At 46.0% G+C, this 16286-nt stretch overlaps 1 protein-coding gene across 1 annotated transcript in view; it reads right to left on the bottom strand.

Annotated features, from left to right (window-relative positions):
* ERBB2 (erb-b2 receptor tyrosine kinase 2) overlaps positions 1-16164 on the bottom strand; it is a 29543-nt gene extending 13379 nt beyond the window's left edge. Inside the window, exons 1-11 of the mRNA XM_074224026.1 lie at positions 15823-16164; positions 9384-9535; positions 4360-4570; positions 3317-3451; positions 2619-2687; positions 2324-2439; positions 1803-1944; positions 1466-1591; positions 748-874; positions 427-500; positions 168-258 (exon numbers count right to left, since the gene is read on the bottom strand). Of these exons, the coding sequence (XP_074080127.1) occupies positions 168-258; positions 427-500; positions 748-874; positions 1466-1591; positions 1803-1944; positions 2324-2439; positions 2619-2687; positions 3317-3451; positions 4360-4570; positions 9384-9535; positions 15823-15895 (1316 nt within the window). The 5' untranslated portion in view covers positions 15896-16164. The remainder of the gene's footprint in view (positions 1-167; positions 259-426; positions 501-747; positions 875-1465; positions 1592-1802; positions 1945-2323; positions 2440-2618; positions 2688-3316; positions 3452-4359; positions 4571-9383; positions 9536-15822) is intronic.
* Positions 16165-16286: the final 122 nt, after the last annotated feature.

The following is a 16286-nucleotide window of genomic DNA, read 5'->3' on the forward strand; positions in this document are numbered from 1 at the left end:
TGCTCAAATCTCCTCCCTCAAGAAAGTATATGTTACTAGTATTCTGGCTACAGACTCTCCAAACCTCTGCCCCCCAGCCCAAGCCCCACCCCCTATTTATTTATCCTCTCCTGGGCAGTTTCCACTCTCTCTCCTTTGATCCGTGTGCCGGGCAGCCCAGTACTCACTTGTGCAACACCCTTCCCCTGATCACCCTTAGATTTTGAAAGATGCTGAGGTCAGAGAGACTGTCAGGCCAGGCTGAGATGTACAGGTAACCTAAGGGCAATAGGGAATTGGTGTGAGATGACTGGGCAACACAGCTGCTGCCCAAAATAGGGCTTACCCCCAAGTCACTCCATGTAAAGAAGAAAATCCTGAGTGGAAGGAGCCCAAGAACCAAGGGGAGAGGGAAAGGGTTGATGAGGGTACCAAGGGATAGGCAACCTGTAATCTCCTCCAGGTTCTCAAAGACCTTGAGGTCTTCAGGCATTAGTGGTGAAGTATTGGTGGCCATGTCCCTGGGAGAGGGAAATAGAGGAGTTGACAACGGTCATTCATAGAGGGAGGTGATAGAGGAAGTGCTCCCCAAGATAGCCATCCTGCCTCTCTGGCTATTTTATACCTCATCTCCCAACTCTACATTCAAAGCCCTCCCCCAACCCCATCATTTCCTGTTTCAGAACCACCCCCACTCCAGCACTGCCTGCTCTTTTTCCCTCAGCATCATTCCCAGTCTGCCACTCGCTGTGCCCACCCTATGCCTACCCTGCAAAGGTCTCAGGCAGGAAAGCCAGACTTCCAAAGATCTTCTTGCAACCAGCAAAGTCCTGGATGTTGGTACTGTTGACAGCTCTCACTGACCGCAAGTGCCCCATGCCCAGGCCATAACACACTGTGGGGATGTGGCAGGGGGTGAGCAAGGTGCTTGCCTTGGCTCATGGCACCCAACTTCCCAGTTCCAGAGCCTCAAGAGACTAGGCATGAGTCTTAGACTCATATTGTGACAATGAGGTGAGGCTCAGGTAGGTCAACTACCTCATTGTACAGAGGAGAAAACTGAAGGCTGGATTCACACAGTTAATGAATAGTAAAGCACCTAGGTGTCCTCAGTCAAAAGCCAGACGTCCAGGGGTTCCTGAACTTCAAGACCCTACCCCATCATCCAAAAAGAAGAAGAAAGGGTTTCCAAGAGGAAGGGGAAGACAAGCCTAGGATGGGAGGAGAAGTTGGAGATAGGAGATAAGTGGGGAGGATGGTTGAGCTAGATAAGAGGGATAAGAGTTTACCTGGGTTCTGATCATTGATAGATTAGGTGTGTGTACATGTGCATGGTGGGGGGGGAGAACTTGGGGCTGCGGGAGGGAGGGGGCACTGCTTGAGGTGGGACTGAGCTAAGGGACAGGGGACCAGTGGAGCCTAGAGGTCTAGGAGGTGTTTTAGAGTCTAGATGAAACAAATCTGATCCAGAGAAGGAAGAGATAACCTTTGGGGCAGGCCTTGCTGCATTTCTCACACCGATGGGTTCCATCCTCAGCAGTCACCTCTTGACTGTGTAGGGGACACACAAGGGTGCAGGATGTGGAGCCCACATCTGTAGCCAAGTAATTATCTAGAAAGAATCAAGAACAGAAGCTAGAAACTTCACCTCCTCCATGACTCATGGAATCTCATTCTTCCCAGAGGCAGGTCCCATTCCCCTTAGATAAGATGGAGTCTCAGAGGCCTGAGCCCCATTTCCCTTTAACCAGTTACTATCTAGTATGTACGCCTTCCCCTTTATGGGGTCCCTTGGACTGATCCTACCCCCCCCAGGTACTCACAGGGACATGATTTCACACAACTGGACCCAAAGGTGTATCGCCCATCAGGATTAGGCATTGACTCAAAGGTGTCTGAGTTGTAGATGACCAGCGGTGGGCAATGCTGCTCACAGATGCCACTGTGGTTGAAGTGGAGGCAGGCCTGATAGGGTTAGGGGTCAGGGGTTAGTCATAAGAGGAAAAAGAATATGTTGAGCATCTGGGCAAAGTCCAGAACCATCCCACATCCTTGAATATCCACCCTCATACCAGTATCGTGGGGAAGGGAAGTAGGCTGAACTATCCAGGAGTTAACATGATTTTAGAGAAAGGTAATGCCAGGCAAGGACCCAACTTCCCCTGTCATTCTTGCCAGAGCATTGCCTTGGGTTAGACCAAGGAGCTGAGATGGAATTCTACAATGCTCTGGTCTCAGGGAGAAGTGAGCAAAAAGGTGACTAAGTCCAGCAGGCAAGTGAATGGTCAAAAAAACAAGTGGAAGGTGCAAGAGGGCATTGGCATAATGCCATGTGGGCACCTACCAGGCAGTCAGAATGCTTGGGGCCAGTGCAGCCAGCAGCACATTGCTCATGGCAGCAGTCTGTGGGGAGGGGCCCCTTGCAACGGGCACAGCCACTGGCACAGATTGTGCTGGTCACTGTTGGTAAGAAAAGGGCAGAGGGTGAAGCCTTCTATCTCTTTTCTTCTGCCAACTCCCCATCTGAGGCATCAGCCCTCAGGGCCTTGTTGAGTTCACATTCCAGCCCACAGGGCACAAGCAGCTGACCCCCTCCCCAAACCTGGGCTCCCCTCCCAGGCAGTCTCCCTGGGACTTACAGCTCTGACAGTTGTCAGGTCCTTCCCCCCAGCACCAGCCAGATTTACATGCTGAAGAACAAGGGCTGCCTGGGGAGAGACAGAGAGACGGGAGAGAGAGAGAAACATAGAAAGTGATATATAGAGAGGAAATCAGACATGGAGAAGGAACCAGAGGAGGGGACAATGGAATGATGTCAGCAGCTGGCATTAGAAGTAGAAGAGTCAGAAAGTCAGGGGACACAGGGCTGGGTGTTTCAAATTGTTTTGTGGAGCAGACTTTGTCACCCTTCAAGCACCTGATCATGGGAGCTACCATCCCAAGGCAGTGCTAATAAGAATCGGAATAGGGGCAGCTAGGTGGCTCAGTGGATAGAGCACCACAGGCCCTGGAGTCAGGAGTATCTGAGTTCAAATCCGGCCTCAGACACTTAATAATTACCTAGCTGCGTGGCCTTAGGCAAGCCACTTAATCCCATTGCCTTGCAAAAAAAAAAAAAGAATTGGAATAAGCCTGCTCTCTGACCCCCAGATGCCAGCTCCATCACTAACCACGTGACTCTGGTCCAATTTCTCCACTGACCACCTGGCAGGGGAAACACTTCCTAAATCTCCAATGTTTCACAAGCAGGCAGGACCAGGAGTTTTATTACAGGTGGTGAGGGGAGGGGTCAGGAAGGTGATGGAAGGGAGGAAAGGAGGGGAGGGTCTGAGCTCACAAGTTCGGCTGTGATTTCTATCGATGGAGGTGGTGCCCAAGTAGTTGTTCTTATGGAAGATGTCAGTCCACAGCACTGTGTCCTGGTGACACAGCTGGGGGTTGTTCTGGATCTGTACCCCACCTTTCAGAATCTCTGTGGGGAGGATAGGAGGGGATGATAACAAGGACATGAGTAGGGGCATAGCTCTCCTTTTCCCTCTTTAAAAAACCCTCAGCTAAGATTCAAGAGACCCAAATTCTAATCTAAGTTCTGTCATCAAGTTGGTGTGTGGCCTTATGCCAGTCCTCTTCTGGACATTACTTTTCCCCTCTTTAAAATAATGAGATGGGTTTCTAAGGTCTCTTCCCTTCTCAGAGTATTTTTATCTACTTAGCATTCATCTTTTTTTCCACTGTTTAAAAATCTATTTTCCCCCACATGTTAAAACAATTTTTTAATATTTTTTAACATTTTTTTAAAAAGAATTTTGCTCTGCTGGGAAAATTAGAAGTTAGTATGGAAGAAACTTAGATTAGACCAACACCTCACACCCTAAACCAACATAAGATCCAGATGGATACAGGATTTAGACATTAAAAAAAAATTATACAAAAATTTTGCTTTTAGATATCAAGGGTTAATTCCCCTTTGAGAACATAAGCTCCTTCAACTGGACCTTTCTTTATCTCAGTCCTTAGACAATGACTAGCCTATCTTAAGCTCTTACTCAATGCTTGTTGACTGACTAATAGACAGTCCAGACTACATATCAGAAAGTCACATCATGTGTCTATCTCTATATTTTCACAATAGGCTCATAGATCAAAGGTTGGAAGGGATCTTGAGGTCAACTAGTCTAACTCATTTAACAGAACAGGAAACTGAGGCCCAGAAAGAGTGAGATGTCCAAGACTGCCCAGTTAGGAAGCATTCCAAGTGAAATCTGAACCAAGTCATCTTGACTCAAGGTAGGGACTATGAGACCTCAGGGGACTTTTTCCCACAATCCCCCCTCCTCACTGCCCATCACTCAGGGCACCATTCCTTCCATTCTCTGGTACCTGTGAGGCTTCGAAGTGGCAGCTCCCGGAGACCAGAGGGGCCCTCGGGTGTGGGAGGAGCAGTCCCAAGGGGAATCCCATTGTCCAGAACGACCAAGGCATATTTGTCCTCAAAGAGCTGGGTGCCTCGGATGATGCGGAGCCTCTGCAGTGGGAAACTCTTCACAAGGCTGTGGGCTATCAGCACATAGCCCTGTACTTCTTGGATGTCCTGGGGAATGAGGCAGAAGACTGGGGGAGTAAGGATAAAAAGTAGAAAGGCCCAAGAAGGCCTCCTCCAAGAAGCAATCTTTCTCAAGTACACTGGGTCAATTCACCCTTAGTGACCAAGTCCAGTCTCCTAGTGTTAACTATGATTAGGATAGGGTCGAGTCTTGTGATTTCATTGATATATGAAATTCCCAGATAGGGGAAACTCCCTTCACCAATGCAAGCTGGCACTTTTGCCACAAACTTAGGATCTTAGAGTTGGCCTCAGGCACTAAAAGATCAAGTGACTGGTCCAGGGCCATAGACAGTATATGTCAGACAGATTTGAATGCAAATCTTTCCAACTGCCATGCCAGTTTTCTAATCATTATGCAACACCCCCTCTTGATATGATCAACAAGATTTTAAAATAAAGCATCAGCCCTGGAGTCAGGAGGACCTGAGTTCAAATCCAGCTTCAGACATTTAATAATTATTCACCTGTGTGACCTTGGGCAAGTCACTTAACCCCACATTGCCTTGTAAAAAAAATAATAATAATATCTTAGCTATTTGAGACATTGTAAGGCACCAGATACTACCATCTTGGGTATGATGCTTCTTGATTATTATTATCATTAATATTAATTAATATTAATGATAATAATAATAATAATAATAATAATAGTCTTTGGTTTAGAAGATTGATGCAGAGAACACCCAATGTGTAAACTCCTTGAAACTTGTGATGATCCATTACTTGATGATTTAAAGTCTTACTAAGAGTTGCCTTTAAGGGGCGGCTAGGTGGAGCAGTGGATAAAGCACAGGCCCTGGAGTCAGGAGTACCTGGGTTCAAATCCGGTCGCAAACACTTAATAATTACCTAGCTGTGTGGTCTTGGGCAAGCCACTTAACCCCATTTGCCTTGCAAAAAAAAAAAAGAGTTGCCCTTAGCCACAGAAAGTTCATAGAGCAACTATGAGTCGGTAGCAGTTTTTGAATACAAGTTTTCTTGAGTCCAAATTTGGCTCTCTAACCACAATTCCATGCTGCCTCCCAATATTGTTGTTTTTATTGTTACTACTACTGCTACTGCTGCTGTTGCTATTAATAGCCAGCCAGATGAGGGCAACCCTTGAACACCAGTCCTGGAGTCAGGAGGATCTAAGTTCAAATGCTGTCTCAGTCACTTGACACTTAAGATGTGTATTCCTGGGCAATTCATTTAACTCCATGGCCTTGCAAAACAAAAACAATAGTCATTTAGGTGGCATAATGCATAGGGCACTGGACCAGTTGGAATCAAGAAAACCTGAATTCAAATCTAGCCTCAGACACTTACTAGTTGGGTATCCCTGGCCAAGTCACTTAACCCTGTTTGCTTCAGTTTCCTCATCTGTAAAATGAGTTGGAAAAGGAAATGGCAAACTATTCTATATCTTTGCCAAGAAAACCCCAAATGGGGTTGTGAGGTGTCAGATAAGTCTAAAATGACACAAATTACTTGAGGCAGTGTGGTGTATTAGATAGGGCATTGGACTTGAAAGCCAGGAAAACCCATTCACATCCCATCTTGGGTATTAGCTATGTGACTCTGGGCAAATGACTCAATCTCCCTGCTTCAGTTTCCTCATCTTTAAAATAACAAGGATGTAAGACAGTATAGCCTGTAGGTTCTTCTAGTTCTAAATCTAGGGTCTGACTGCTGACCCATATTTATAGAACACTTTCTCCTTTTCTTATTGTCTCACTCACTTATCTTCTCACTCTTATTCACTCTCTCATGTGTTGTCTTACAACACCCTCAGGAACAGAGCATTGGTCCTAACCCTAACCCTAACCCTAACCCTAACCCTAACCCATCTTATAGTTAGGGAGAATTTTGTGATTTGTGGAAGTTACATATTAGTAACACTGGCTTAGTAACACTAGTCAAGATAGGGACAGCTCTCTTGACTCTTAGACTGCTCCAGAAAGAGGTAAGAAGGAACAGGGGCAGCTACAGAGGTGATGAAGTAGATAGAGTATTAGCCCTGGAATCAAGAAGACCTGAAGGGGCAGCTAGGTGGCGCAGTGGATAGAGCAGCACCAGCCCTGGAGTCAGGAGTACCTGAGTTCAAATCCGACCCAGATGCTTAATAGTTACCTAGCTGTGTGGCCTTGGGCAAGCCACTTAACTCCATTTGCCTTGCAAAAACCTAAAAAAAAAATACCTAAATTCAAATTTGACTCAGATATTTAACTCTTACTAGTTACAAGACCCTAGGCAATTCACTTAACTGATTGCTTCACAAAACAAAACAAACAAAAAAAGGAGCAGGGAGATCTAGCCAGGAAACAGGAGAAAAGGAGAGAGCTGGGAAGCAAAATGTGCTTGGTGAGGAGGGGAATCTCCAGTCCCAAGAAGAGATGTCCAAAGGCTTTGGGGGAAAAAAAATGATTGATTCTGTAGAGAAATTTTTTTCTTCATTCCTTTGTTTGTTCATTCCTTCACTCACAATAACAATAGCTGACCTTTATATTACACTTTATGGTTAAGAAATGCTCTAGATAAGTTATCTTATTTGAACTCACAATAACCCTATGAGGTTATGCAGGTATGCAAATAATTTGATCTCCATTTTATGGAAGAGAAAACTAAGGTCTCAGGTGAAGTGACTTACTCTAGGTCACACAGGTGATAAGTAAATAGCAGAGCCCAGATTTGCATTTTAGGTCTTCTGACTCTGAATTTGGTTTCTTCATTCATTCAACAATTATATATTAACTACAACATGTTGCAATGAAAAGACTGTTCTATTTAGAGTCAGAGGATTTTGAGTTCATATTCTATAACACTTAATCTCAGTTTCTTCAACCATAAAAATGAGACAGTTGAATTAGATGACTCTAAGGTCCCTTTTCATCTCTAAATCTGAAATTCTATTCTATCTAAAGCTCAGGGAAATAAAGTTTAAATTAGGAATTCTTTTTTTTTTTTGCAAGGCAATGGAGTTAAGTGGCTTGTCCAAGGCCACACAGCTAGGTAATTATTAAGTGTCTGAGGCCAGATTTGAGCTCAGGTCCTCCTGACTCCAGGACCAGTGCTCTATTCACTATACCACCTAGCTGCCTACATGAATGTTTTTTTTAAAAAAGGATATTTTGCTAACTATTTTAATATTCCCCTGTAATCCTATGCATTTTATTTCATACATTTTAAAATATTATTCTAAGATGATCTCTATAAGCTCCAGGAGAGTTTATGGAACAAAGAAAGGTATTTAGACTCTCATGAAACTTAGGTTGTACAGATAACTACAACACACGGGAGTCATAACTAGGACTTGTAGCCCCTGGGGCAGATCTAGTTGGAGGTACCACTCTCCATCCCAATCCAAAAATTTGCTTGGAGGCTATTCTTGGGCAATGCCATTTATAAGGGAGATCTCCCCAGATTTATTTGTTAGGCAGATCCTGTGGAATGGATACCTGAGTTGTAGACAGCTAAGAAGAAAGGTCTCTCACTTTGTGTCCCAAACTCCAAGTCCCAAATGCTTCAACATGTATGAACTGAGGTGCAGCCTGTGGGGAGTCCTGGCTAGGTTAGAGACTCCCAAATTGACTGGGCTGCCCAGGAGAACCTGTAGTATCCTAGTCATCTCTTTATGAAAAGGGAAAGGGATTGTTTGTCAGCTTGTCTCTGAAACCACAATGAGAGTTTTCTCTCTTGGTTCCTTTCTTTGGGTTGAAGGCCTCAACTTTGATTTAGTGGAAGAAACATTGCTGGGGCTAGCCTTCACATTGATAATGATTTCTACCTCTCAGTTGGCTCCCCTATCTTCCCTGATAGAGTCAGCCTGAAGCCTTGATAAGGTGAATGGGACTGTAACTTTTGAAACAGAATCCCTAAGGAAAGTTCAAAGCAAATCGAACTTGCAATTGTAACTTAGTCTCTAAACTGGTTGCCTTCTGAAAGGCTAATACACTTGACTGGGAGATCTATGAATAAGCAGAGAGTTTATCTTGAAATGGGCTACTCTCTGGATGGAGCCTCAGAACAGAATTGGAGAGAGAAGGTGAAACTGTCTAAAAAAGCATGTAGAAAAAGAATCAGGGCCAATCATGTTTGGGTGAGAGGAAGTCTGAGGGCCAACATTTGAAAAAGAACTAGAATAAAAACAGCTAGTCTTGATATAGCACTTTTAGATTGGCAGAGCACTTTACAAATATTTCCTTAAGTTTTACAATTAACCAGGTGAGACTGGTCTTACTATTATAACTGTTTTGCAGATAGGGAAACTGAGGTTGGAAGAGAGGTTAAGTGACTTAAGAGCAGTATCGATAGCATCTGAAGTAATATTTACACTCAGATCCTCCTGACTTCAAATATGCTCTCTCTATCCACTGTGCTACCTATCTGGGCAGCAGAAATTGGCACCTTGATAGTCTAGCTATTTCACAGCTGCTACTCAGTAGCTAATTTTGCCTTTGTTGGTAGCCCTGATACAATGGATTAATATCAAAGTATCAGTTTATGATGTTTCCCATTCCTACCTACAGGTCTATTTACTCTTGACCAACAACTCTCATGTAAGAGGAATATTTCGATAAAGCTAATAGTGTGGCAGAGAAGATGCTTTGGTAGAAGCCTGGGAAAGAGCAGAGGACCTTAAAGGGAGGGAGAGCGTCAGGGAACCTTCCAACTCCAATTGCCTCAATATGAGAGAGAGAGAGAGAGAGAGAGAGAGAGAGAGAGAGAGAGAGGTTAGGGGGAGTGGGGGGATGTCCCAGATTGGACTGAATGGAGGTACCACCTCACCTGGGGGCAGAGGGTAATCTCTGAATCTCACCTGGAGGAAGGAGAGGTTGGCATCAGCAGGTAAGTAAGTGAGCTCCAGGTTGCCTTGTACAACCTGGCATCCTTGGTACAGGTGGCTCAATGTATCAAGGTGATTCTCAATACTGGCAGGATACTGCAACTTCATGTCTGTGCCTGTGCACACTAGCAGGAAGAGAAAAAAAATGGTCAGTCCTGTCTATTTGAAGTTCATTGATCCAGAATTCTCACAGTAACTACAGGGATTCAGAAGGCCTGTTTGCCCAGATGGGGAGCAAAAACTCAGGGAGGGTCCTTGCTTAGATCCTGGCCCAATATCATTGGATCCATAGTTCCACTCAAAGAGTTAGCCATTCAACAAAGCTATGAACTAAAGGGGGGAAGGATTTGGGGTGAATCACTTTCCTATTGTACCCATACAAAAGATAGAGGATCCCCAGAGTGGGCATGGTTGCTATATGTCAGTCCCATGATACTTGCCATAGATCGGTGAGAATGTGTACTGACCTTGTCCTACCCTCCTCTCATAGGGGAGCCAACAAAGAAAAACCCCCTTTATCCTAGAGGCTGTGCCCTGAGTCTCTGACATAATGCCAATAGGGTAAAAATCCCCCAAGGGGGAAGATGAATCATTAGCACCCTCCCCCTCCCAAACAAACCCAGGGCATTTTCCCCACCCCATTCCAATACCACCCACATGCCAACGTCCTGGCAAAGGATATCCTCCCACCATTAATACCACCCAGAAAGTGTCAGTGAGGGTCAGGGTTGGGGGTGGGGGGTGGGGGGTGGGTAAGGCCAGGGGCCCTAGTTACTACAGTACTAACTAGTTTAACCCAGCCTAGAAAGAAGGGGCTTCTTCTAACCATCTCTAAAGTGGGCAAACGGAACAGTCAGAGTCACAGCAGAACTTGGTCAAGGTAATGGTATGTCTGTGCCTAAACCTTGTACAAACTGGCACCAACGCCTCCTCAGGAGGTGAGAGCCTGGAAGAAATTGGCAAAGGCTCTGCCACAGGGACAACTCATCATCCTTCCACCCACCCACCCCCATCACTACCAAGCACTACCTCAATTGCTAACCACCAGTTGAATGACACCAAGGTAGACACCTCAACCAGATGTCTGCCTGGGCCCAAGGCTTACTAAAACCAGAGATGCCTATAGTGTGGCTAAATCAGGGCAAAGGAGTTCCCCCAGCCCTCCTTGAAAGAAAAATTGTGGTTGGGGGGAATAGGGATAGTCATATTATCAGCTGGTTCCATGCCTGCTGGCAGGGATGGGGTTAATATGCCCTGCTGAACTTGTTTTTCTGCTCAGGTGAGAAGATGAATCACCTGACGCATCTTGACCTGGAAGGGTGTGCCTAGAGGGTGGCAGGCAGAGGGAGGGCCACCTTAGACACTGAGCCCAGAATTTTACTGGGCTGCCTGGGATTCCTGCATAACACTTCCATTCCTAATTTTCTCCTCTTCTCTACTCATATCCCAGGCTCTTCCTTGCTCAACAGGTTTTATCCCTACCTCAAAGGCTGAGAAAGAATGCAATCTAGCCCTACTTTTCTGCTCACAGAGAGTTTAGGGGGAGCAAGGGAAGCACAAAGGCCAGGTGTCTGGATGCTAAAAGGAAAGAAGCAAAGGAATTATTTCTTTCCTGTAAACCCCCATCTCCCTCTTTTGAAATCCTGATAGCTTCTATCTCTTCCCACTAAATCTTGGGAAGGAGGAAAGAGAAAAATGGAAGGACTGAAAGCCTGATAAAGGGACCCCAAGAATATAGCTTCCCAGACTGAAGGAAAGCTTTTCTCATCTCACTCTATATCCCCTGTTGAACTCATCCTTGTTCCCACCCACCCTCCCAGCCCATCCCCCCATGTACCTCCCAAGAGAAATTGGAGCCAAGAAGCAGACAGGGCCCAAAATAAAGACCCTGCTGCTGGGACCAGCTCCCCCAGCCACTTCAGCTGCTCAGCCCCAGCCCAGCTGTCTCCCTAGGCCCCAGCCCAAGGCCCAGGGAAGGGAGCCCCCTGACCCCACCCCCCCACTAGATCCCTTGTTCTGAAGCACACACCCAAAGTAGTATGGTGGGCCACACAGGCAGGAGAATGACATAGGGAAAGATCCAATGGCTCATACACCCTCCTTTTAGAAAGGGGTCTAAATGGGGAGTGGAGATAGCCCTGTGTCCCAGCACTTTTGTTTGCCCATTTTGAGACCCTTTAACTGCTTATTATGAACAGCCAAGATTGGAGTGTTTGCACACTTCCAGGGGAGAGGAGGAAGAGGAGGAGAAAGAAACAATCCAACAACCCAGCTTCTAGTTTCAGCACCAATGGCAAACAAACATATTGAAATCCAGACCAGGCAACAGATATGGGACATGGGACCCGGGGGAATTACACTCTGCTTCCCATCCTTGCTCAGGCTCCCTCCTTTCTCCATCCCCTCCAGATACAGAACTTTCCTATCCACTGACACTTGCCCTTTATTCTGAAACTCTTTCTGTTCCTGAATCCCACAGTCCATTGGTTCCTCCAATATTTCTTTTTGGGTGATTCTCATACTCTGCAAAGAAACCTTCCTACTTCCAATTTACCTCTTCCCAAGAAATCCACAGATTCTGGATTCTCTGAATTCAAGAAAAGAAAATGTACTTTTAATGTATGTATGTTTTTGGAAGCCATGTACTGTGGGTAAGGAGCTGGCCTTGAAGTCAGGAAGATCTGGGTTCAAGTCATATCACTGATACAAACTGGCCTTGTGGCCCTGGCCAAGTTACTAGCTTCTTTCAGAAGTTATATCTCTTTTAAAGTCTTCATTCCACCCTGGTCCTTTGTGAAGAGACCTGAGAGACCATCTAATCTAACTCCTTTACTTTAGAGATAAACCTTCTCAGGGAAGTTGTGACTTTCCCAAGGTCACAACAGGTAGTGATGGTTAAGAGAGGGATTTTGAATCCAGGTTCTCTGGCTCCAGTCAGAATTCTTTCTATAGTACTGAACTGCTTGCCTGCTTTTGTTTTGGAAGTTCCCATCGATATGGTGTCCTCATTCCTGACCTATCTCTTTCCCAGTCATATGGTCCTCCATGGTGACACTCAGCAACTATCTGGTTTACTCCTCCTAGAAGGAATCAAATCCTAGAAGGATCTTTCCATTTCCTTCCACTTCACCAATAATCCCTAGACCAGTCCAATTCCTAATTTCAGAGCCCCAAACACCTGCTTTCAAGAGGGAGTTTGAGGTGAATTTCCCATACTACTTTTCACACTGCCCACAGAGGCAGAGACTCAGTCCCCTGATGATGTCTGCTCTGCTCTCACTTGCTGCCCCCTCCTCCCTGATTTTCTTTCCCCTGTCTTCCGCCCCAGTTGTTTCACTCCCACCCACACCCCAAAGGCTTCCTGCTATCTTCAACAGCACTGACCTGATTCCCCAATTCCAACTGGTCTCCCTGGCCAGGAAACAGAATTCTGCTCATGGAACATGGATCCTCTTTTGTCCCTCTCTCCCTTTGCCCAATCAACTGAAGACCCAAAACCTTTTTCCACTGAGAGGACTTCTCAGATTCACCCAATGAACATTGCCCCAATGCTGTGGGATAAGAATAGACCCTGTTTTTATACATAAGAAAATTGTGGCTCAAAATTGGGGAAGGAACTTGTCCAGAGCCAACAGCTAATAAGTTCCATAGATGGTATCTGAACCCAGGTCTTTCTGGCTTAAGTCCAGCATTCTATATTACCCTTGAGGACAAAGGTTGTTTACCTAGGGTCTGTGGATCATAGATTTTTTTTTTGTTTGAGAGGGGGTTATCCATGAACTTGGATGGAGAAAAAAAAGGCAGGTATTTTCATTAACCTCTAACTGAAAAACAGCATGTCTTTAAATGGTTTGAAAACATTTTTAAAAAAGGGGTTCACGGGTTTGATCATACTATCAAAAGGGCTCCTGGTACAGAACCCCTAAGACCAGGAGAAGCAATGCCTTCCTTTTTTTAAAAAGTCCCTTGAAAGACTAAAGAACTGGGTCAGAATTCTTCTAGAAAAAGATAAATAATACTCTCAAGGTTGCTGTCATTAGGGAGAGAGTGAATTTGAGAGTGACTGACTCAGTTTCACTAGTTAGTCATGGCAAAAGCAATGATCAAATTATACGATTTTATTAAAATTTAAAAATAAAAATGTTTTTATTTTGGCCTTTGAAATAAGAGGGAATTACCTAGCTGTGTGGCCTTGGGCAAGCCACTTAAACCCATTTGCCTTGCAAAAACCTAAAAAAAATAAATAAAAATAAGAGGAATTTATCTTCTCCATTATACTCAATATTATAATGAGTTTACTAGGGCAGCTAGGTGAGGTACAGTGAATAGAACACCAATCCTGGAGTCAGGAGGATCTGAGTTCAAATTCAGCCTCAGTCATTTAACCTAGCTTGTGTGACCTTGGGCAAGTCACTTAACCCCATTACCTTGCAAAAACAAAAAAATAAAATGAGTTTTCTTCCCTTTAGTATGACCGATAACAGGGGGGAAGGGAGTAATAGGTAAAAGGGGAGCCATCCTGTAATAGTAATAATAATTAAACATTAGCTGTAGATAATCCACAAATTGAGAATTGACATGCTTTCCCAGTCAATAATACCTCAATCTATGAGTTAGGTTCTTGACAAAAGTATGACCTCTCTGCCTTTTATTTACTCCCCTTGTCCTGACTCTGTAGTCCCCCAAATGCACCTCCCCCAGCCTTACAGGTAGTTCCTTTAGGTATAATCAATCTCCTGTGACATATCCCCCCCCCCAGTATGCTGCCCCTTGTAGAATGAACTGACCCATTAACAATCCCTTCCTCCCTTTCCTCAATACTCCAACCCTTTGAATAGGCCCACTGAGGATTTTTTTAAATGTGAGTAGAACTGTAGTAGGAAAACTGGGGAAACTGAGGCACACAGATGAAGAAACTGAGGCAGGGAGGGGAATGATAGACGGGTATCACCAGTAGAACAGAAGCTCCCAACAGGCCTCTCTTCCCAGTTACTGAACAAAAACATGGTTTCAGGACTCCAGAGTATGGTCACACCCCTGACTGTGTCTAAGGGTTTGAAGAGGCCTTGGACTGAGGGTCAAAGTGAGGGAAGCTAAGCATGTGGAGTCAGAAAAGCAGAGCTAGGTACTCTGTCCTGGATCCAAATGGGAGGATGGGACTCATTTATTCAGAGCTTTCCGGTAAACCTGACTCAAGAATCCTGGAGAATAAAGAGCATAGTTCCCCAGGAGCCCAAGTCATGGGGTCAGTGTTGTTTGGTAACACAGAGGGACACATACATACAAACAGACAAAACAGACCTACTGACATAGGGACTCACACAGACCCCGCCCCCAAAAGCACAGACTCAACAGAGACAACATCCGCCAAGATCCTCTCCCCAATGTAAGCTGCCCTCAATCCCCTTCAGTCTGATCCACCTCAGCCCTCTCTCCCCCCAGGGAGGGAAAAGGGCAAAAGCAAAACAACATCCCTTACCCTATCAGCTCTAAATGGTCCCTTTTAATTCCCCCCCAAATCCCTAATCCTTGGTACTCTCCCCCTCCTCATCTAAGACCACCCAGAACCCTTCTTTATGTCCCAACCTCTACACCTGCCAAGTAAAGCCCAACAAAATTAAACCGCTTTCCCCTTCTTAGACTGGGCCAGAAGAAACTTCTTCAAAACAACTGACTCCCCTTCCCGCCCCCTCTTTTCTTCCCTCTCTTGGCCTCCCTCCCTACACTAGCGAGTGGGGTAACATCCAAGAAAGCCTAGAGCCTTCTCTTCTCCTCACTCCTGGTCCAACAGGTTACTTCTACCCCCTCCCATCCCCAACGCCCCCCCCCCCCCCCCCCCCAGCCTGAGGCAGGAACTGGAGAAGTCACAACCGGAGACTGAGAGTAGGAGGGGGGCAGGAGAGGAGGGAGGACTGAGGCACAAGTAGGGACCCCCAGAGAAAGCCAGCCCAGCCAAGTTCAGTGTGGAGTGTGGAGATTAGTGGCTGTGAGTTTTAAGACACACACACACACACACACACACACACACACACACACACTCACTCTTTTCCTGGTCCAATTTTGTAAAACTTTTTGACAATTTCCCTGTTTGACAAGAGCTGGCTGAGACTCAAGCCCTACTTTGGGCCCCTTCAATGTAACTTTACCCCCTGCCCTACCTACCTTCCTGATCCGGCTTCATCTCTCTGCCTTCATCCCCCCAGGTCCTCCAGGGAGACCCCTTTCTCTAGGGTGGGGTGGGGGTGGGGGGAGCTTGGTCAGATTTCTGCTCTACTGACTCCAATGCTAAGTATTTGCTTTTCTCACTCCTACAGCCCACCCCTGTCAAATGTCCCCTCGCTCCAATTTTTCCTCATTCTGAGAATTCTTTGCAGAGAAGGGCCACAGATAGTTTTTCCCCAGTCAGACTCACCTTGGGTTCCCCAGACTGCTGGGGGCAGGAGGACCAGAAGAAGCCCCCAACAGCAGCAGCCGGACAGGTCCATGATCCTCACTTCGGCCCGGGGCCCATGGCTCCCAGGCACAGGAGGAGGACCGGCAGAACTGGAGAGCTGGGAAATAAGGGGATCCCAGAAACCACCACAGCCCGGGCAGGGATCCCCTAGAGCTAGTCACTGGCTCACTGGAGGTATTTTCCTTCTTTGCCGTTTTCTCTCTTTTAGCCAGGATTGCTGGGGAATCTCAGCTCTACAACTTCATTCCTGTACTTCCACAAGGCAGGCAGTGCTTGCCCTCCTCCTCCTCCTCCTCCTCCTTCTCCTCCTCCTCCTCCTCCTCCTCTTCTCTTCGGGAGCGCGCTGCTCGGCCTCGATCCCGCCCTCCCCTCCCAACTACATTCCAACAAGTCTCTGGGAGTGGCAGTGGCTGTTCCTAGCT

Source organism: Macrotis lagotis, chromosome 2 (genome assembly GCF_037893015.1).
Source record: "Macrotis lagotis isolate mMagLag1 chromosome 2, bilby.v1.9.chrom.fasta, whole genome shotgun sequence".
Classification (NCBI taxonomy): domain Eukaryota; kingdom Metazoa; phylum Chordata; class Mammalia; order Peramelemorphia; family Peramelidae; genus Macrotis; species Macrotis lagotis.